Genomic DNA, 23132 nt, shown 5'->3' with positions numbered 1-23132 from the left:
GACCTTAGCCTGAGAGATCTTCCTAAAAACGGACATCTTGAATAGATAGCTAATAGACAGCCAGCTAGACAGCTAGCTAGCTGTATAATTAATAGATAGCCAATACTAGATGGCTGGCTAGCAAATAGCTAATAGATAGCCAGCTAGTAGATAGCTAGCTAGATAGATAGCAAATAGCTAGCTAAAAAAATAGCTATCTAGATAGCCAGCTCGTTAGTTAGATAGCTAACAGTCAAAGTCAAAAAGTCAAAGTCAGCTTTATTGTCAAATATGCTAATATGCATGACATACAGCACAGATGAAATATAATTTAATGATATAATATAATAGATAGCAAAAAGATAGCGAGCTAGATAGCCAGCTAATAGATAGCTAATACTGTACATAAAAATGAATTATTATAACTTACAGTAAAGTCTCGTTATATCGATATTCAAGGGAGTCCGAAAAAATATCGATATAACCGGGACTATCGATATATCCGACCCTGTTTGCATGTAATTTTCTCCGTGCGTGCATAGAAATAGTATCGATATAACCGGGACTATCGATATATCCGATATCGATATAACGAGACTTTACTGTATTTACTACTTTTAGGCATTGATTAATTGAGGAGTTCTTCTTGACAACCATACACATAATAATTAATTATCAATAAGTAACCCACGCTGCGGCAACTACTTCACATTAACATCATCGAAAATGGATGGACGGATCATCTGATTGGTTGTGCGCCAGAGTGGCAATTGGTCTTGTGAAAGACTGAATGAACATCGTATCATCGGCCATTTAGTTTGTTTCAGGAGTAAAATGGAAGATTCAATGCAAGTTCTTTCAGGGAAGGAAAGTGCGATGGTGATGATGTACGCACGTGATGCCGCCCCTTCATTTTCTTCCTTGGTATATTTGGCTTTGGTGGCCCCGGCGTTCGCTTAAGATTCTCTTGGCTGATTACAGTTGTAGGCCAGTTAGATAACGTGTGGGTCGTAGATGGCAAAACGGATAATGCGGTGTACTGTAGCGAACATCAAAGCGAGCGATTTGCCATCGCGAAATGCTGATTGGTGTGTGAATATAATGATGGCGGCGGTTTGAGTCACATTCGCCTCTGAGTCAACGGCGGCGGCGGTGGCGGTGGCGAGAAGGTTGGGAGGAGGGATGCAGCGTGCATGCACAAACTAATGGGCATCCAATCCGATGTTTACGGCCAAAATGGAATCGTATTATATTTGTAAGCGCAAAGCAGAAGTGAGCTAGCAGACGGTGACTAAAGTCTTTTTCAAAAATACGCCTCTTCAAACGCCGTTTAAATAACAAGCTGTGCCGCGTCACTGCTAATTCCCGTCACATTTGCTGTGTTGACCACCTTCTTAAAGGACAACCGACACCATTTTTTTGTTTCCTAACTGACATCAGAAAAACGTTTTATAGCATCTAAAATACTCAAAACATGCAGGCTGATATTTTTAGTCACATAAAAAGAGTTCAAGTGTCCTAAAACTACTTCAAAATGACCCCGGAAATGGCGAGTTTCAGAATGTCCCGCCCCCTTGTTCGTGACATCACGCCAGGACGTCCTTCCTTGCTCTAGAATCAAAACAATGGAATTCAACTGTTTGAATTCCAAATTGTATGACTTGTAAGGTTTGCCCACTAATGTGGTCTAGTTTTACTTTTTTTTTGTACATTGCCTGCCTGCAATTGGATCGGATTGGATTGGATTTGCCTTTATTTGTCTCGCAGTGGAGAAATTTACATTTCACAGCAATCAATCAGCAAATCTATAACCTTCTGCAGGGATGTGTGTGTGTGTGTTTGTATGACTGGTCTTGTGAAGACCAGTAACATTTTATACCATACGCAGTGAGGACATTTTTGACAAGTGAGGACCTATCTAAGGGCTTCTAGAGGGTCTATATATGCATCTGTTAAAGTTTCAGAGGTCCTCACAAATTCACCTAAAATGATTTTTTGGTGTATATTTTCATTTCACTCGGATACACACACTTTTTACTCACTGTCTATGTTTATGTCTGTGTCCGTGTTTAATGAGAATAAAAAGTTCATACCACAAAAAGTAAAATGATATTTTAACCTAATTCACCACAAAAGTGAGGACTTTGAATGTACCCATTCAGAAACCTCACTCCGGCTGTTATTTAAGTTTCAAGTCCACTTTTTATTCCTTTGATTTTAAAGAAGTGTAATGTAAGTGTAATGTAATACTAGTTCCTCTCTAAACTTATCATCAACGGTGGTCCTCACTCCTTATCCGGAGTTATCCGGACCTCACAAAAACCGTTAAAACAGGAATATGTGTGTGTGTGTGTGTGTGTGTGTTTGTACGTGTCGTCAATTAGACGGCCTCGTGGAACACCCACACTAAGGTATGTGTCAGCCTAACAAATGCAGCCATGCATGGCGTCAAGGGGGGTGGGGGGGGCAATGGGGGGAGGGGAGATGGACTCGACTCAAAAAAAGTGACAGTAAAGATGTACAACATGGCACTATCGTCTCCGCACGAGATTGTGTCACTGACAGGGAAGAATAATTGCATCACGTTGAATTTAAATGTCACTTACTGGGAGCCATTAAGACTGCAGAGGTAGCGGGAGAAACAGGTTGCGGGTAACAAATGATATAAATCACCGTATGACCCTTTTGATTCTGGAAAACAGGCTTGTAAATATTTGAAAGGTTCGTATTCAAATATCCCTTGTTCTCGAAAACCGTGACTATCGATGCTAACCGTCAGAAAAGTTAACAGTTCATTCCTAAATTATTCGGGAATTGAAAATAAATAGGACAATAATAATACATTTCATTTCCAAGCGCCTTTCAAAACTCTCAAGGTCACTTTACAGTCACAGGATAAGTTTTTCTTTAGGTGAGTAGCGGCAGCCACACGCACCAGCGTTCACTCAACCCGGAAGTCACTCAAATAGATAGAAAACTAGCTAGCTAATAGATAGCCAATAGATAGCTAATAGATAGACAGCTAGCTAGCTATATAACTAATAGATAGCCAGCTAGCAAGCCAGCCAAAGAGCTGATAGACAGCAAATAGATAGCAAATAGATGACCAGCTAGGTAGCTAGCTAGTGAGGTAGCTATATAACTAACAGATAGCCAGCTAGATAGATAGCCAGCCAGCCAGATAGGTAATAGATAGCAAATAGATAGCCAGATAGGGAGCTAGCTAGCTATATAATAATAATAATAATAATAATACATTTCACTTATAAGCGCCTTTCAAAACTCTCAAGTACACTACAGTCACAGGATATTTTTTTCCGCGGGTGACTAATACATAGCCAGCTAGATAGCTAGCTAGCCAGCCAGATAGCTAATAGATAGCAAGACAAGGAGGGCCGGTTGAGCCACGTGAGATCGTAATATAGCTAGCTAATAGATAGCTAATATAGAGCCAGCCATCTAGATAGACATCTAAGAGATAGCCAGCCAGCTAGCTAGCTAGCTAACAGATAGCCAAATAACTAGCTAGCTAATAGCTATCCAACAGATAACTAGCTAGCTGGATAAGCGCTATATAAACCAATATGTACAGTATGTATTGCATTGCATTTTGAACAGTCGACCCCATTTCAAGCTCATATAACTCCAGACCCATATAATTTAGGAATTAACTCATTTTTCCCGATGACAGAAGAGAGTCTGAGGTTTCCTACGCTGCATTGAATGTTTCTGTAGTCCTAAAACTCAATATTCTGTGGGTCCTGGAATTCGAGTGACAATGACAAAAACCCTGGAAAAAAACTGGAGTGGACACATTTTTGCACTTGTCTGGCAGTGAATGAGTTAATGAGCTTTTCTATCGCCTTATAAAGTACTATACACTGTGCCCAAATGGAAAAATGATTTCATACCGCGTCTGGATGGGAAAATATACCCGGTCGTTAGTGCCCACACTGGCCTAATTTTCTACTTTAGCTAATGAAGCCCAAACATGATGAGATGAGTTGACCCTTAGAGCTCAGCTACGATGTGATGCGGTTTCGCTGGCCGCGGAAAACACGAGGTTTACGCCGCCGCGGAGCAGCTTAGCCGAGGACACGTCAACAATCTTGATAGCAGTGGCCAAAAATGAACGGTGCTGGCTCAGAGGCGGTAATGGGAAAAAATTGAGCTAACGCTACATTCAGACTGGAGGCTAGAGTCACCTTGTCACCGTCCTCGCCCCACTTTGAGCGATCAGTCATGTGACATAGCTGGTATATACACTCAGCCAGAATCAAAGGTGTTAATGGTTATAAAACGTCTAAAAAAAAAAAAAAAAGCTCTGCACTCTGCATGACGAGGGCAGAGTATTACAAGATTTATATTGTAGGCTAATTAGCTACGGGTGTCAGTAATTTTGGATTGGGAAAGTTGCTGTCGAACGGGATCAGCTTCTGGGGTGTGAAAAAGAAATGCGTGTTGTAACGTGAAAGCGGACTTCCATCATCGGAGTTGTGGGTTTGCCGAGATTGCACAGATTTTCTTTATTTTCGGCTTCAAGCATTGATGACAAACAAGTGATATTGAGCAGAATCCACATGATATTTACAGATTCCCTTCATAGTTGTTTAAAGGATAACCGACACCATTTTTTGTTTCCTGACATCAGAAAAATGTTTTATAGCATCTAAAATATCGAAAATATGCAGGCTGATATTTTTTTGTCAAATGCAAAACACCAATAAAAATGACTTAAAATGTCCCAAAACTGCCACAAAATGAACTCGGAAATTGGCAGATTAAGAAAGTCCCGCCCCCTTGTTTGTGATGTCACTATTGGTCACACACTGCCTTGCTCTAGAATCAAAACAATGGCTTCAGAGAGTTCAGATTCGGAGCAGATGCTTTCTTGTTACTCATGCAGTTATGGATATGATTCAAATAGTTCCGAAGAGGAAAGCATACATGTTTGCAATCAATTAAACAAGTCCTTTTATATATATATATATATATATATATATATATATATATATATATATATATATATATATATGTGTGTGTGTGTGTGTGTGTGTGTGTGCTACCAGCACAAATTTTGTTCACTGACAAAGCTCTTCGGATGAGGAACGAAATGTCCGATACATTCAAAGAAGTACTTCAACACTATGAAATTAAAACTGCAGTTAAAGCACATCTTGTCAGGTGACGTTTACAGGCAAAAAAAAATGAGATCTGACCATGTCCCAATGTTGACGGACTTGACTATCTCAGGGTGAATGGGGCAATCAAGGCCAGTCATAGACCATAATCAAACAGTACAAAAGAAGTCATCAGATTAGCTTCAGGGAGTAGTCCACTGCTCCCTACAACCTTAGAACAGGGACCTATCAAAGCAGAGGTCTGGCATATTAGGGATATATAGGGCTAGTGCTACCAGCATAAATTTTGTTCGCTGACGAAGCTTTTCGGATGTGGAGCGAACCATCCGACACATTCAAAGAAGTACATTCATCCATCCGACACATTCAAAGAAACACTATGAAATTAAAACTGCAGTTAAAGAACATCTTGTCAGGTGACGTTTACAGGCAAAAAAATGAGATCTGACCATGTCCCAATGTTGACGGACTTGACTATCTCCATCTCCAATAAAGGTGCCGTCTACTCACATCACACATTTGTCCGACCACCCCCCCCCCCCATAGCGCTTCACTAAATCCAAATGTTCAACAAGAGCGTAAAGCAAAAATGATGCAGTGCTCACTTGACTCACACAAGTTTGAGGAGCCTTCGGGGCTTCTCCGAAAAAGCGTCTGAATTATACACAGTATGAGCTGCTTTGGAGTAAGAAGGGGGGAAATTAATCATATTTAATGTGTGCAAACGCTTGCATTCGCTTGGTGACACAATATCACGTTGCTCTGCTAAATAGGAACTTTGAAAGCAGCCGCAATAAACACTAAGGTACGACCTCATCAGATCAAATCAATGCATATATCGCTCATCTATGCGCCCTACCCCCAATAAATAAGTCAGCGCGTGAGCATGTCTGCTTCTTTTTATTTTTTTATTTATTTTTCTCCAGGTAAATCTCTGCTTTTATGTCATTTCAAAGCTCACCGGGGACGCTAGAGCAACATCGTTCGACATCGTGGAAATTCATTTTTGGAGCGTTCAAGCGTGCCAAGACAACATTATGCCCTCTCAAGATGAAGAAGCGTTCCTCCAATATGTGCTTAAAAGCTAGACCCCTCTCAACCACCTCGGTTTAAAACACAAGCGGCACAACCACAGTGGAATACAGAGTAATATATATTTTTTAAGACATATTTTATGACTTGTCAGCATGCTTGTTCCTGCATTTGGGTTTCTAAAACATCGAAGTAAGTGCAACTTTAAACCGCCAAGAGAAAGTAGATGCACCTCACAAAAACCCGGAACTATTTCTCTCTTTGAAGAGACGTGCAAACCATATATTACATCATCTGGTTAAAAAAGAAAATCCATGTTTGGACTGAAACAACTACTGTAGGAGTCATTTACAGATTAAAAGTGAACGTCATGGACCAAAATGGGGCAACCGATAACAAATTTACTTTCATTATCTAATTGATTTTTGTGTAAAACATATTTTTTTCTATTCACAACACTTTCGAATTGCAATGTGTATCAGGATCAGAATCAGAAAATCTTGAATAGTCCCACAGTGGGAAAAATTGCAATCTATAGCAGCAAAATTGAATGGGGAGGGGGAGAAGGGGAGATTGAAAAGAAGAAAAAAAAAAAACTATTGCATGTACAAAAAAAAGACAGAAAAGTGAACTGAAGAAGTGCATAAAACATTTCCTAAAAAGAACTGTACCTAGTTCAAAGTATAAAAATACAATATAAAGCATATACTGTATAATATATGTAACTGTATTTAATCAACATAAAGTGGCTGTGCTATTTATAATGTACAAGTCTAGTTTTTGTTTATCTTTGTGTATTATGCATAATTTGTATTGTGATGCAACTATTAGCAACGACGTTTACAGTGATCCCTCGCTACTTCACGGTTCACTTATCATGGCTTCAGTACATCGCGGATTTTTTTTCAGGGGAAATTTATTTTTCTCTTAATGGCATGCAAATGTGCAAACAAACAAAGTAAAAGAAACAACACTGCAAACAAAGCAGAATAAAATCATATTATGCAGCATTTGTATTGTGATGCAACTATTAGCAATGACTTTTACAGTGATCCCTCGCTACTTTGCGGTTCAGGCAAAATATTGTTTTACAACACCATTCTATAAACTATAGAAAAAGAGGTTTTATTTTTTTGTTTCATTCTGCAGTATGTAGTTTTGCATTGTAAAATAAAATTTTAAAAAGAACTGACTACATTGTACTTCGCCGATTTTACCTATCACGGGCTATTTTTGGAACGTATCTCCTGCGATAAACGAGGGTTCGCTGTAATTGAAAATTTGTCAAATTTTAAATAACGGTTTATATACATGCATACATACATGCACATATATACAAACACACGTACATCCTAATATGTAGACATACATATATTATTATGTGTGTGCGTGTGTAAATTTGTCATATTCAATTGCAAATTCTAAGTAATTCTAAGCACATTTTTTTAGAGTGTAGATAAATACATTCAGGGAAAAGTAATACATTTGGAGAGATTCAATGGATTTTGCCGATTTTTATGGATATTTGTAAAATAAAAGTTGCCTCGTTTGTATTTTTTCATATTATTCCACTAATTAAAAGCTGTGTCTTTGCATGGAGAACAGTACAACTGAGTTCGTCCCCCGTGAGAGTATTAATAAAGTGAGTATTAAAAAGGCTATTTACATCACAGCAATCATTTGACCTTGGTTTCAACCACAGTTTACGTGCAAATTAGACAAGAAGCTTCGTCTTCTAATGACTCCTCTTACCTTGAACAATCCACCAGATGAATATCAAAGCTCGCAGTCTTGAGTGAATCTCCATGGCGCCACATCCAGCAAGCAGTTAGCTTTTTCCAAACTTGTCCACCGCAATTACACACCTGCGAATCGTTTGCTCAGGTAACTCCACAAGAAGCCAGGACGGGAGCGACTCTTGTAGGCGTGAAAGAAAAAGCTTTCCCTTCATGGCACGTTTGGCCGACGAACGTCACTTTACTGGCGGCGACGACAACCTCTGAAGCCCCGCGTTTGTGTGTCACGTTCCGCCGTGCTCTCACCGTCAACTGTACTGTCGGGTACGACCAGCACGGGAACAAGTGCGATCGGCCAAGCCGAGTGTGAGAGTTCGTGTGCGGCGTAGCGACCGAGTGACTTCCCGCTTGACAGTCCGGAGCTTTGGCGTCCCCTGCCGGGCGCTTGAGCTACTGCAGCTCATCAAGAAGATACGTTCAACTTTTGACCTCTGGAAACCTCAAAGCAATTACGCTTCGCAGCGTTATTTTGCCAAAGCAAACTCATTAGTCAAAGAGGTCTAAAAATAATCATTTAGAATGCAGTCTTCGTTAGAATTGTTGTTAATGTTATTTTTTCAACTTTAGACACTCGTAATGTGCATGCCAGCTAGATAGCGAGTGAGCCAGCTATATAGCTAGCCAGCTAATGAATAATAATAATAATACATTTCATTTATACTCACTCATTTATAAGCGCCTTTCAAAACTCTCAAGGTCACATTACAGTCACGGAATCAGTTTTTCTGTGGGTGAGCAGCGGTAGCCACACGCACCAGTGTTCACTCACCTCGGAAGTTGCTCAAATAGATAGAAAGCTAGCTAGCTAATTGATAGCTATCTAGCTATATTGCTAGCTCGCTAGCTATATAGCTAGCTAGAAAGCTAATAAATCACGATAATACATTTCATTTTTAAGCGCATTTAACTCTCAAGGTCACTTTACAGTCACAGGATCAGTTTTTCTATGGGTGAGCAGCGGCAGCCACACGCGCCAGTGTTCGCTCACCTCGGAAGTTATTCAAATACATAAAGCTAGCTAGCTAATAGATAGCCAATAGATAGCTAATATCTAGATAGCTAGAAAGCTAGCTAGCTAATAGATATACAGATAAATAGCGCGCTAGCCAGCCAGATAGATAGCCAGCTATATAGCTAGCGAGCTAGCTATATAGCTTGCTAGCCAGCTAATAAATAACAATAATCCATTTCATTTCTAAGCACCTTTCAAAATTCTCAAGGTCACTTTATAGTCACATGATCAGTTTTTCTCTCAACGGCAGTCACACGCGCCTCGCGTTCACTCACCTCAGAAGTTACTCAAATAGATAGAAAAAAATGAAAAGAAAATATGCTTACAAGGACAAAGCTAATCAAAGATGGATGGATCGCCCTCTCAACCCTAATTTTCAGGTTTTGGGTCATAACTTGTAGTTTGCTTGTAGTAGACGTGCACATTCCACCCTGATGTCCCTGATCCACTGCTAAAAAGGATCATTTGATCCTCTCCTCTTTCATCTAGAACTGCTTCATGTTACAAAGGGGGCACAACAAGTGCTGAAGAATAAACGACTATGTGTCTTTATGTTGTCAAATTATTTGTTATTTAGTTTCGTGTTACTTCCAAGTAGAGCGAACGCTGGCGTGAATGGCTGCCGCTGCTCACCCACACACAAAAAAAAAGTTCTTCTCTTGAGAGTGTCCTTGAGAGTTCTGAAAGGCGCTTAGAAATTAAATGTATTATTAATATTATAACTCCAGCAAGATATGCTTTTATCTTAAGTGTGTTAAACGATCCTGAATGCATCCATTGTCACACTCGGAATTTGTTATCTGTGATGCTGCCAGGTGGTAAGAGTCCACTCTACAAGTGTGAAAGAGAGAGGAGGGAGGGGTGGGAGAGAGAGAGAGAGAGAGAGAGAGAGAGAGAGAGAGAGAGAGAGAGAGAGAGAGAGAGAGAGAGAGAGAGAGAGAGAGAGAGAGAGAGAGAGAGAACGAACGAACGAAAGAAAATGACCAGCACAAGAGAGTGTTATCATGTTGGTGTCGTCTGCCATCTAGTGGTTATCACATGGAAACCCCCGTATGTCTGTTGGGGTTGTGCGATAAATAACAACAATAATAATAATAATAATAATAATAATAATAATAATAATAATAATAATAATAATAATCTTCTTTTCCTTTCGGCTTTTCCCCTCAGCGGTCGCCACAGCGAATCAGTGTCAATAATAATAATAATAATACATTTCATTTATGAATACATTATGGATAGACATTTTAACCCCCCTCAAAATAGAAGGATGAGATTTATTTATTCATTCATTCATTTTATTTATTTATTTATTTATTTATTTATTTATTTATTTATTCATTCATTCATTTGAACAGTAATAAATTATCCAATGACACTGCCGCCATTACTATGGTCAGGGTTGCTTGCAACCTCGGCTTCCAGTCAGCAGAGGGCCTTCCAGAGCCTTATTTGGAATCACAAGTCTGACCTTTCTCCCCGTTTTTTTTTTAAATATGATTTCTCTACGTGGAATGTGGTATAATAAAATCAAATAGGGGATTGCCATACAATGTGCACAATAGAGTACATTTGTGTAGAATTTACATTAAAGGACAACCGACGTCTCCGGACAAGTTGTGTCCATAATTTGTAAAATGGCTTCAAATGACTTCTGTTGAGCGTATTTTAATAAGACTCCACCGCATATAGCTATATTTTACGTTTTAAGACTCGCGCTGAATATTCAGGAAGTCTTGTTTTTGAGTTGGTGACAAGTCCGTACGTGACGTCACTAAAGGAACGCCCCTGACCGGAAAAAAAGACGCATTGTAGCGGTCCTTCCATCACGTCAATGTATTTTGCTGTATTGTTTGGTCTGAAAACCTTGTGTTGCACCCAAAAGCCGCCAGAAAAGGGCGTCCAAACTCAATATAAGGAATTTATCAGCATGTGGAAATGGAGGTGGCCACAGGAGGGCGCCATTTTGTGCCTCTTTTTCGGTGAGACATTTTCCCTCAATGTTGCCTCAAAATGGCACGTAATAAATTCTATAATTGATTGCAAACATGTATGCTTTCCTCTTCAAAATTATTTGAATCATATTCATAACCGGATGTCTAACAAGAAAGCATAGCAATTACATGACAGGTCTGTTTGTACCAAGCAAGCAATGAGTGTCACTTGCTGTTGTTTTTTTTCTTTCCTCCTCTTCAATTTTTGTAAACACCAGATGGATGCGTTTGCTAAATGGAAATAATCTCAGCTAAGTGTCACTCAATTGAAAATGGAAAGACAAAAATAATCCCCATTTTCTCCGTTCCTATACAAATAAAGTCGAAAGGCTTCAGTTAGCGTCGACTCAAAAGTTAGCCTGGTTACGCATTTAGCAGTAGTTCAGCTCAGTTAAGGGTTCTCAAAGACTTGACTAGTTAATATTGATTTTTCATGACCTTGCTTTGCAAGTTAGCATCTATTCAGCATGAATTAATCTCCAATTTCACAACGCGGCTTTGTTCAGCGGAAAGGTGGGTGCTGTTGGAATTGTCGCATCTTGGAATTGAAGCGGATTTACGTGGGACAGGAAATGTGAGACTATCTCTTTTCGTTAATGGATGTTATAGCTTTGTGTTTGCTTTCAACATTTAGCTTGTAGCAGATGTGCACATTTCACCCTGACGTCCCTGACTCACTGGTAAAAAGGACGCTTTGATCCTCTCCTCTTTCATCTAGAACTGCTTCATGCAACAAAAAGGGTGCAGAAAGTGCTTCGGATTGAATGACCGTCTGTGTCTTTTGTGTTGTGTCACATTTTTTTTCCGCAAGAGTGGCTGCCTTTACAGCAGCTCCTGTATTTTGTTTTTTCTACTTCTTCCTTTCCTTTCTTCTTCCTTTCATCACTCTGCTGCTGTGAAATGTACATTTTCTCCATAACTAATAAAGGCTAATCCAACTCAATCCAATTCAAGTTTATTCATGCTCTTGTTCAGTCTATAGAAAGTATTTTTATTTGCAGTGATTCACAATTTGTCATCTTTTAGTTTCTGCCTTGTTTATTTTTGTATATAAATATATAATCAGAATTTTCTCTCTGTGGAGACCAAATTCTCATTTCTCATCTAGTCAAAGCAAGTGATGCCTTTTGATGCCTTTTCTGTGCAAATTGCTGCATATTAATGTTGTTATAGTCGCAGTTGCAATGACCTGCCTCTCTTATCTTTGTATCATTTGGCGAATATGAATTAAAAACTCCCAGAGTTAAGTGTTCCTGACCCAGCCGTGCAACCTTGCAAATGAGCACCTTTGAGCCATTCTGGGCCCTTAACGTGCATTCACCGCAATGGAGTCTCTTTATTAGTTAGCAGACTAATAGGAGACACAAATTCTGTTTTTGTTTTGTTCTCCAACTGAACTTCTTTTTGGGTGACTCTTTTGTTCCCTCTGCACTAGTGGATGTTGTGAAGAAATGCGCATACATGCACACACACACATTCCTGTTTGATCATTTTTGTGAGGTGCGGCAAATTCCAGATAAGGAGTGAGGCTACACACGCACGCGCACGCAGTCACACACACACACACACACACACACACACACACACACACACACCACACACACACACACACACACACATGTGCATGTACACACAAATTCCTGATTTAATGTTTTTGTGAGGACCGGATAACTCCAGATAAGGAGTGAGGACACACACTTTCCTGTTTCTACGTTTTTTTGTGAGGTCCAGGTAACTCCAGGCAAGAAGTGAGGACACACGCATGTACACCATACACACACACACTATCACATGCGCACACATTCCTGTTTCATTATTTTTGTGAGGTGCGGGAAACTCCAGATAAGGAGTGAGGGTACACACGGACACACACCCACGTGCGCATGCACGTACACACACATCTCTGTTTGAATATTTTTGTGAGGACCGGATAACTCCAGATGGGAGGTGAGGACACACACACATTCCTGTTTCTACTTTTTTTGTGAGATCCGGGTAACTCCAGATAAGGAGTGAGGACTCACACCCACTATCTGTCTCTTACACACACACACACACACACACACACACACACACACACACACACACACACACACACACACACACACACACACACACACACACACACACACATGCGTTTTTATGCTTTCTGGGGACCACCCTTTCTGAAACGTTTTTTTATGTTTTCTTTATGGGGACCAGGTTTTTTTGTCCCCATACGTGAAATGGTCCTCAGGACGTGACTGTGTCAACAGGGTTTTGTCCCCATAACCACATATAAACGAGAGCACACACACTCACACACACAGAAATTCTTCCTGCCCTGTCTCTCTCCAAGCATTTGTTTTGAAGAATATTTATTGAGCTCACCTTTTAATAATGAATATAGAATTATTCTAAAGTTATCTTGAACTTCTCCACTCCTACTTTCCCTAGACGTTTTGCTCAAGGCCATATTGCGAGACAACGGCCTGTAAGGCATAATTAATAATGATGAATGAGCCTTATGAACTCATTAAGACTCCATTTTGACAAGAGCTGAAGATTTATGAGAGTTTTTACGAAGGGAAAACTGCAGCATGGGAACATGAAGGGTTTATTTATTCGCTGATTCATTAGGTTTGGCGTTTGCGGGTTCTCCTATTTTTCAAATTGTTCATAGTTGTGTGTGAATGGTGGAATAAACGTGCTATGCGACTTGGCAGCGTTTCTTTTGGAAATGTAGCTCACCTTGAAATGTCTTCAAACTAATTAAACTAAGTAAAAAAAAATGCCTGAGGCAAGTGACATTTTCCACAAAATCTATCGGGGATGATGAAACATCACATTATTTTCCTTTATTTAAAATTAATCGGATTTTTTTTTTTTTTTGCAGGCTGCAGCTTTACCCACGACCTTCAAGACAAAAAAAGGTCACGTAAATGGATGGCTTGAAAAGGACGTTTTGGCTCTATCGTGCAAAGAAATAACACTTTGTCGAGTAAGTGTAATGTGAAATGGTGAGCAAATGAAATGTGAAACAGTGCTCTTACCGGCAAATCACTTCATTCAGGCTCATTATATCAGCTTATCACAAAGATAGCGGCAGCGTTCCTGCAGGGCCTGCGTGCGCTACGGCTCACTGCAAACAAGTCATACAATGCTGATGCACACTGGACGAGCTAAAAGGGGACTGGAAGCAAAAAAACGTGGAGTGGTGCTTTTTAAGAAAGGCTTCGCTGCAGCCTCATTACACTTGAAAATAAAGCCATGTAGAGTGAAACCTCGCTTTACGAACTTTTCGGTTTAGGAACGTTAAATGTATGAAAATTTTACCTTGGCATACTAACTATTTTTCGGGATACACACAGAGCTGCCACAATGAGTGATGTGTCGTTCGCGAACGAGCCCGTCTCCTAAAACAAAATGGCAGCCGGCTTGTATTGGTCCTCTATTCCCCGCCCCCCGTCGTCGGTTAAAGCCACGTGATTGGTCAAGAACGCAGCAGCGAGTGGGGGGTTTACAGACAGAGAGAGTGAAGCCATTCTCCAAAAAAGAAAATGGCGGCCGACATATTATTTGTCCTCTATTCCCCGCCCCCAGTCTTCAGTTAAAGCCACGTGATTGGTCAAGTACGCAGCAGTGAGGGGGGGGGGGGTTAAACATTAAAGAGACAGGCAGACGACAGAGAGATAGAGTGATAAAATGGATAGAAAACAGTGAAATTTGGACTCATTTCATCTATGATAGTTCAAAAGCAGAGTGTAAACTGCAAGGTTAAAATATCCCATCAATCAGGCTCCACAAATAACCCATACAAACTATCTGTACACTTGATGCAAAAAGCTATCAAGCTAAACAGAACACAACTGATGAGGAACAAGGTAAAATTATCGCAGAAAAAGCACCTACAACGGATCGTTCCTCAAGATGGTGAAAGAAGGTTACATTCCTATCAAGTGTTTAAAGCTGATGAAACCGGCCACTCCATTCCATCAAGCCATCAACGACCATCACAAAAGTAAATAAAATGAGTTTGTTTCTTTAATTATAATACCATAAAACAATTATTATACATAAAATAAGGTATATTTTGTGTAGTTTTAAGGCTTAGTCGATGAAAATGTTTCTTCGGCCGTCATCTGTACTTCTTTGAAGGTGTCGGACGTTTCGCTTCTTATCCAAGAAACTTCGTCAGCAAACTGTTTGCTGACGAGCAAATTTTACTTCGCTGACAAAGCCTCTTGAATAAGAAGCGAAATGTCCGACACCTTCAAAGAAGTACAGATGATGGCTGAAGAAACCTTTTCACCGATGGACCACTCCTGTACGACTGAGTGCTTACACAGACGTTTTAAGGCTTCGAAAGTTAGAACGTAGAAAATTATGTTTTATGGAGACCTGGGAACGGATTATTCTCATTTTAATGTTTTCCTATGGGAAATTATTTTTTGGGATACACACTTTTCACCTTACACACTCTGTCAGGGAATTAAGTTCGTAAGCCAGTAGACAGTTAGCTATATAGCTAGCGAGCCAGCTAGATAGCGAATAGCAAATAGATAGCAAATAAAGTGCCAGCGAGGTGCAATGAGGCAGATAGCATTGTACATTGAAGACGTTATTTGCGAGTGTCTGAGGACAATGACAATAACCCATTTCAAGCGACACTTCCAGGATGTTCACCTTCTATTTCATGTTTGATTCTCTTTGTGGTCCCACAAATAAGCTACGCATTTCGACTGAAGCAGAAATAGAGCAATTTTGGGGGGGGGTCTCTCTCTTTGTATCCCACTCGGCCACGGACATCTGGACTCCACAGTCGCATTCAGAGGGAACAAAGGCAAGCCTGCGTCTAAAAGTCATTCTCCATAATGACCCCCCCCCCCCCCCCCACCTCTCCTGGTCTGACACGGACACAATGAGGAGGAGGGATGAGATGGCGGAACCATTTGCACTGAGTGAAAGTGAGCTTGTACACCCCCCCCCCCCACACACACACACACAACCCACCCTCCAGTCCCCTCTCCAGGGAAAAGGATGTCCACAGTACTCCACAAGAGAGACACCAGGTCAGCCTGCGGAGACGGCAACATGGCCAGATTGTGGGTGGGAAGAACAGCTGGTGAATAAATTAGCAACATGGTGGCTCTGTTTTTGACCCACGGGAAGTTTAGTTTATACGCGGCAAAATCATTCGGGGCTTTTATGTTGGGATGAAGGACTTATGACTGGTGGATGGCTTGTTGATTTTGTGTCTCTTAATTTCCTTTTGGGCAACAGCAAGCTAACCCAAGTGAGACGAACTGTGGATATGAAATAAACAAGAAGTATTGGTACATTTTGGTACAAACACACCACCTTCAATATTATCCAAATTAGTTTTTGATGGTACATGAGGAGCATTTCAGAAGAATCCTGAAATGAATGATGGAATCTAAAATATATATTTTTGCTTTTAAATTTCATTCAATCTCAGTTATCTAGCTAGCTACCGAGCTATCTATTAGCTATCTATTGGCTGTTTAGCTGACTGGCTGGTTGTTTAGCTATTTGGCTAGCTATCTAGCTGGCTATCTATTAGCTTTCTAGCTAGCTAGCTATTAGATAGATAGATAGCTAGCTTTCTGTCTATTTGAGTTACTTCCGGGTTGAGTGAACGCTCGCGTGTGTGGCTGCCGCTACTCACCCACAGAAAAACTTATCTTGTGACTGTAAAGTGACCTTGAGAATTTTGAAAGGCGGTTACAAATAAAATGTATTATTAGTATTATTATTATTATTATTATTATTATTATTATTATTATTATTATCCACCTGCATTTGAACTAACCAAATACAGTATCGTCAAAGTCAAAGTCAAAGTCAGCTTTATTGTCAAATATGCTAATATGCATGACATACAGCACAGATGAAATTAATGTCCTCTCGGACCCAGCGTGCAAGACATGCAAGGCACTTATAACGTGGCTAAAAAAGACATACAATTGACAACAAACAATACATGTAATTTCTGTATGTAAAGTGAGGTAGTGTCGTCTGGAAAGTGAGGCAGTGACATATGTAAAGTGAGGTAGTGACATATGTAAAGTGAGGAAGTGACGTACATAAAGTGACGTAATGTCGTAATTGCAAAAACAAACAACTAGAAAGGGTTGAAGTGAGGTCTTGTCTAATGAGAAATAACAAAAAAATAGAGTTCAGGATGATCGTACAGCATGTAGCGTGTACTCAGAGTTCGGTGAGTGTGGCAGTGGGAAGGGGCAGGCTGGGCAGGGCTGGGAGGGAGTTGAGTCTCCGGACTGCCTGGTGGCAGAAACTGTCCTTGAGCCTGCTGGTCTTGGCTCGGAGACTCCGCAGTCTCCGACCCGATGGCAGCAGGCTGAAGAGGCTGTGGGAGGGGTGGGTGGGATCGCCAGCGATCCGGATGGCTCTGCGGGTGAGGCGGGTGTTGTAGATGTCCTGAAGGGGGGGGAGAGAGACACCGATGATCTTCTCAGCTGTCCTCACGATGCGCTGCAGAGTCTTACGGCAGGACACGGTGCAGGCGCCGTACCACACAGTGATACAGCTGGTCAGGATGCTCTCTATGGTACCGCGGTAGAAGGAGGTCGTGATGGGGGTCGGGGCTCCAACTCTTTTGAGCTTGCGGAGGAAGTACAGGCGCTGGTGGGCTCTCTTGGCCATTGATGCCGTGTTGTGGCTCCAAGACAGGTCTTCGGATATGTGCACTCCCAGGAACTTGGTGCTGCTCACTCTCTCCACTGCAGCACCGTCGATGGTTAGTGGAGCATGCTGGGGGCGCACTCTCCTGAAGTCCACAACAATCTCCTTCGTCTTCTCCACATTCAGACGGAGATTGTTGTCCTTGCACCACGTGGCCAGGCGGCTGACCTCGTCCCTGTAGGCTGTCTCCTCGTCGTTGTTGATGAGGCCCACCACAGTCGTGTCATCTGCAAACTTTATGAAGAGGTTGGAGCTAGGTGATGATGGTGATAAATGGTCACCATTATAAATGGTCACGTGTTCCACCACCATTTTTGAGTCTCTATTCTTCTACCAAGAGTGACCCGTGACAGACAAAATGGTGCCGAAAGGCATGCGGGCTGCATACGACTAAAGAAGTAGAAATCACAGTCAAACAAGCTAGGCTACTTGTTAGCTTATCTGGTAACCACACTGCTCCTTTAAATTTTTCGATTGTGACGAATGTTAACTGTGATTTTATCTGTTTTGATTGAAATTGATTTGTCTTTCTGTGTTATAATAATCATAATACATTTCATTTACAAGCGCATTTTAAAACTCTCAAGGTCATTTTACAGTCACAGGATCAGTTTTTTTTCTGTGGGTGAGCAGAGGCAGCTAGCTAATGGATAACTAATAGATAGCTAGCTAGCTAGTTAGACAGCTAATCGATAGCAAATAGATAGCTCGCAAGGTAGTCAGCAACGGTGACCCTGTTGAACCGTGAATAACACAAAGAGATCAAGTTAGCTAGCTAGCTATTAGATGAACACTATACGGTCTCTGCATTATAACTTGTCTTTGGTTCGAAATTTTAACTCATTCACTGCCATTCCCGAATGTATTCAGGAATTGTGTTGCCCATACATTACAAGGATGTCCTAAAGGAAAAATCACTGAGAACACACTGAACGGCAGATGATAATAGCTCAAAATAACTACTCCAGTCTGACAATTCAGACTGGAGTAGTTTGATCGTAAATGCTGCGCCTGTGTGGATTTTCTCTGGGTACTCCAGTTTCCTCCCACATTTCAAAAACGTGCATGTCAGGTTGATTGAACATTCTAAACTGTCCCCTAGATGTGAGTGTGAGAGCGACTAGTTTTTTTGTCTCTGTGTGCCCTGGCATTGGCTGGCAACCAGTTCAGGGTGTCCCCCGCCTACTGCCCAAAGACTGGATAGACTCCAGCTCCCCCTGCTAGCCTTTTGAGGATAAAGCGGATCAACAAATAAATGGATGAATTGGCCGGATTATTGTTGTTTATGCATGTCCATCTCAAATGAATTGTATTGTCCGTCTTCCAAAAACAACAAAAGACTGTATGAGTGTTCTGTTTGCTTGGAGTCATTTTAAATCGCTTGTCTGAAAATAAATGTGAGCCATAATACTGATAAAAAATGACTTAATTTATTTCATTCCAATTTGGCTAAGTCTCCATTTTTTGTCCTTGTGATGTCCTGACTGTTAATTCGCTCAGAGCTATTACACCGAAAACAAAGGGAGATTTTATTGTTTTTTTTTTTTTGGTCGTCGTCCCCCCCCCTCCACATTTTGGATAGGGATTTGTGTGTGTGTGTACACTATCGCACGGGGCGCAGATGTCGTGTCTGTCCCTTTAAAGAGTGGAGCCTGCTGCGGATTTGTTGCATCTATCCGGCAGAGTGCAGCTCTAGCCTCACATTGGTGTCTGGAGCGCACGCTGAGAATACACTCTTCTAATTCAGCTTGACTTGAGTTAAAAACGACGCTTTTTCTTTGTGTGCTGACAAGGGTTTCAATCAGACAGGCGACGTATTTGGGATATTATGGGCGGGTCCATATAGGTTCCTGCGAGCCGGTGACGATGCTGATGTTGATGATGATGCTGACAAAGCGCTCTGGGAGAGATGGTAAAGTTTGTTTGGGGGTGATTTCACTCGCTTGAAATCATCCAGCTGGGGCGGAAAGAGCTTCAGTGCTAATGCGAGGGAGCTGCTTGGAGTGTTGAGGAAGGAAGGAAGGACAAAAAAAAAAAATCTAAATTTCGGGATTGGAGGTTTGATAGAGAGGCTCGGAGATGAACTTTCGACATCTGCTATTTGGGTTGTTGGCCACATTCACCGGCGGCATAACATCAGGTAAGGCATGGCGACGATAAATGCATGAATTGCATGCTGAGATTGTGATGAATGAGTTTCCCAACCATTTGTGAGCCTAGGAACATATTAAAGGACAACCGACGTCACTTTTTTGTTTTTTTTAACTGACATCAGAAAAACGTTTTATAGCATCTAAAATACCCAAAATGATATTTTTAGTCAAATGCAAAAGACCAATAAAAATGACTTAAAGTGTCCAAAATCTGCAAAAAATTGAGCTGCGAATTGGGCATTTTCAGAAAGTCCCGCCCCCAGTTCGTGACGTCACGCCAAGACGTCTTGTATTGCTGGAGAATCAAAACAATGGCTTCAGATTTGGAGAATATGCTTTCTTGTTGCACATCCAGTTATGAATATGATTCAAATAGTTCTGAAGAGGAAAGCATACATGTTTGCAATCGATTAAATAATGTATTCCGATCACCAGAAAAGAGGCACAAAATGGCGACCTCCTGTGGCTACCTCTGTTTCCACAGGCTGATAAATTCCTTATTCCTTATATTCCTTATATCTCCACTTATTTCTCCACTGTGAGACTAATAAAGGCATATCCAATCCAATCCAATCCAATATGGATCTTAGACACCCTCTTATGGCGGCTTTTGGGTGCAACACAAGATTTTCAGACCAAACAATACAGCAAAATATATTGACGTGATGGAAGGATTGCGATAATGTCTTTTTTACGGTCAGGGGCGGTCCTTTAGAGACGTCACGTACGGACTCGTCACCAACTCAAAAACAAGACTTCCTGAATATTCAGAGCGAGTCTTAAAACGTAAAATATAGCTATATGCGGTGGAATCTTATTAAAATACGCTCAGTAGAAGTCATTTGAAGCCCTTTTACAAATTATGGACACAATTTATCCGGAGACGTCGGTTGTCCTTTCAGTGGCTATTGAACAATTTCACATTGACGCAAGGGATCTTTTACATCTAAAGCCATAAATTGAAGATATTTTGGACAAATTATGAGGAGTAAAGTATAAATATGCCAGTCGTGTTTTGAATTACAGTCGAGGCTGTGTTGTCTATGCATTAGGAAACTGGACTAATGTACATTGATATGATGTCTTGTTCTTGTGATTTAACGATCCAAGTTGTAGAAATGACACAAAAAAGTAGTATATTTGTCATACAAAACCAAGCTGGATTTTTATTATAACCATAAACAACCACTAGTGTACCAATACGTAGTCATTGGTCTTAGTTTGAAATAAGCACTCCCTCCGTTCCAATCTTCAATCTCCCCCCATTTCCAACCAAAAATGCTTTTAAACGCTTATTTTTCTATTACTGTTGCGAGCTGGATTATAAAGGCATTGCAACCATTGCGTTAATAGCAGATTACATTTACAAAGCTTTTATCCAACCTCCAAATTAAATCTTGAGGGGAAAAAAAAAAACAATTTGTGGATTGTGCAGATTGTTGCTTGATCATTTCTATGAGATCATTCCGACTGATGATTCAGATTCAATCATAATTTGTAAACAATAGAAGGCACCACAATTTAAAACATGGCAGGTCGCTGTTTAATATTACGCTGATCTTTTCCCGTATTGACAGTTTTACTCACTGACAGTACAGTAATTCCAAATAGTTTTTTTTCCCCCCCAAACCAATGTGTTATACGACTTAATGGTATGCACACGTATCTGTTAAAATCTACACTAGAATGTTATTTTGACAACATGTACAAAATATGCTAACGACTGCATGGCTATTTTCAAAGACAACACAACTTTTTTTGCAGGTGTTGTTGTAAATAAATAAATAAATAAATAAATAGACAGATAGACATATATACATATAGACAGAAAGACAGCAGACACACAGCTGGCTAGATAGCTATCTAGCTAGATACATAAATGCGGTAGATAGCTAGCTACATAGCTAGCTAGATAGCGACATAGATAGATAGCGAGATAGATAGCGAGAGAGATAGATAGATAGATAGATAGATAGATAGATAGATAGATAGATAGATAGATAGATAGATAGATAGATAGATAGATAGATAGATAGATAGATAGATAGATAGATAGATAGATTAAAAATGACCAATAGATAGATAGATAGATAGATAGATAGATAGATAGATAGATAGATAGATAGATAGATAGATAGATAGATAGATAGATAGATAGATAGATAGATAGATAGATAGATTAAAAATGACCAATAGATAGATAGATTAAAAATGAGCAATAGATAGATAGATAGATAGATAGATAGATAGATAGATAGATAGATAGATAGATAGATAGATAGATAGATAGATAGATAGATAGATAGATAGATAGATAGATAGATTAAAAATGACCAATAGATAGATAGATAGATAGATAGATAGATAGATAGATAGATAGATAGATAGATAGATAGATAGATAGATAGATAGATAGATAGATTAAAAATGACCAATAGATAGATAGATTAAAAATGAGCAATAGCTAGATAGATAGATAGATAGATAGATAGATAGATAGATAGATAGATAGATAGATAGATAGATAGATAGATAGATAGATAGATAGATAGATAGATAGATAGATAGATAGATAGATAGATAGATAGATAGCGAGAGAGATAGCTATAGAGATAGATAGATAGATAGATAGATAGATAGATAGATAGATAGATAGATAGATAGATAGATAGATAGATAGATAGATAGATAGATAGATAGATAGATAGATAGATAGATAGATAGATAGATAGATAGATAGATAGATAGAAAATACTTTCCTAGATTTTTTGGTGATATTGCTGCATATAAATCCTCATAATTGTGACCAAACATAAAACATACATCTTCACAAATACGTTTAGAATTTCTTCTTATTATAATTATTTGAACTATTATTATTGATTTTGATGTTTATACATCTGGTGGGGATCTGGAGAATAAATAGGCTACATCAACACAGGATCATAATTCGTTTCAGAAATGACATAAAAAGTAAGTAATAAGCACTCATGAGTCACATTAATTAGTTCAAGCAAAACAGACAAGCAGTTTTAAGGCGATAACAACTCACAATAATTTTCACTGTAAACACCATATGGGCTGTGAGTTTATTTTTTTTTTTGATCACATAAAGAAAATAATGTGTTGAATCTGATTTAGATCGTGGCTCCTGTTTTAACAAATGTCATCTCTTTACTATGGGGTTTAATTATCCTGCTGTTTAAATTACCCTCCGTTGGCCATTGCTAATCATTACTGTTGGCTTGGAAGTTCACATTTGCATCGAATCACCATTAACAACCATTTCAGTGTTTACCATTTCGTGACCTTTGCCATTT

General features: G+C 39.9%; 2 protein-coding genes across 2 annotated transcripts in view; one reads left to right on the top strand and one right to left on the bottom strand.

Moving 5' to 3' along the window:
* The window catches only part of esamb (endothelial cell adhesion molecule b), a 48878-nt gene extending 40619 nt beyond the window's left edge, over positions 1–8259 (bottom strand). Inside the window, 1 exon segment of the mRNA XM_089013767.1 lies at positions 7905–8259. Within this exon segment, the coding sequence (XP_088869893.1) occupies positions 7905–7959 (55 nt within the window). The 5' untranslated portion in view covers positions 7960–8259.
* Positions 8260–19346: 11087 nt separating this feature from the next.
* LOC148888644 (roundabout homolog 2) overlaps positions 19347–23132 on the top strand; it is a 64856-nt gene continuing 61070 nt past the window's right edge. Inside the window, exon 1 of the mRNA XM_089013763.1 lies at positions 19347–19799. Within this exon, the coding sequence (XP_088869889.1) occupies positions 19739–19799 (61 nt within the window). The 5' untranslated portion in view covers positions 19347–19738. The remainder of the gene's footprint in view (positions 19800–23132) is intronic.

The sequence above is a fragment of the Hippocampus bargibanti genome, linkage group LG14 (genome assembly GCF_051943395.1).
Source record: "Hippocampus bargibanti isolate YZ-2025 linkage group LG14, ASM5194339v1, whole genome shotgun sequence".
Taxonomy (NCBI): domain Eukaryota; kingdom Metazoa; phylum Chordata; class Actinopteri; order Syngnathiformes; family Syngnathidae; genus Hippocampus; species Hippocampus bargibanti.
The sequence above is the reverse complement of the archived record's forward strand: the minus strand, read 5'-3'. Positions and strand labels throughout refer to the sequence as shown.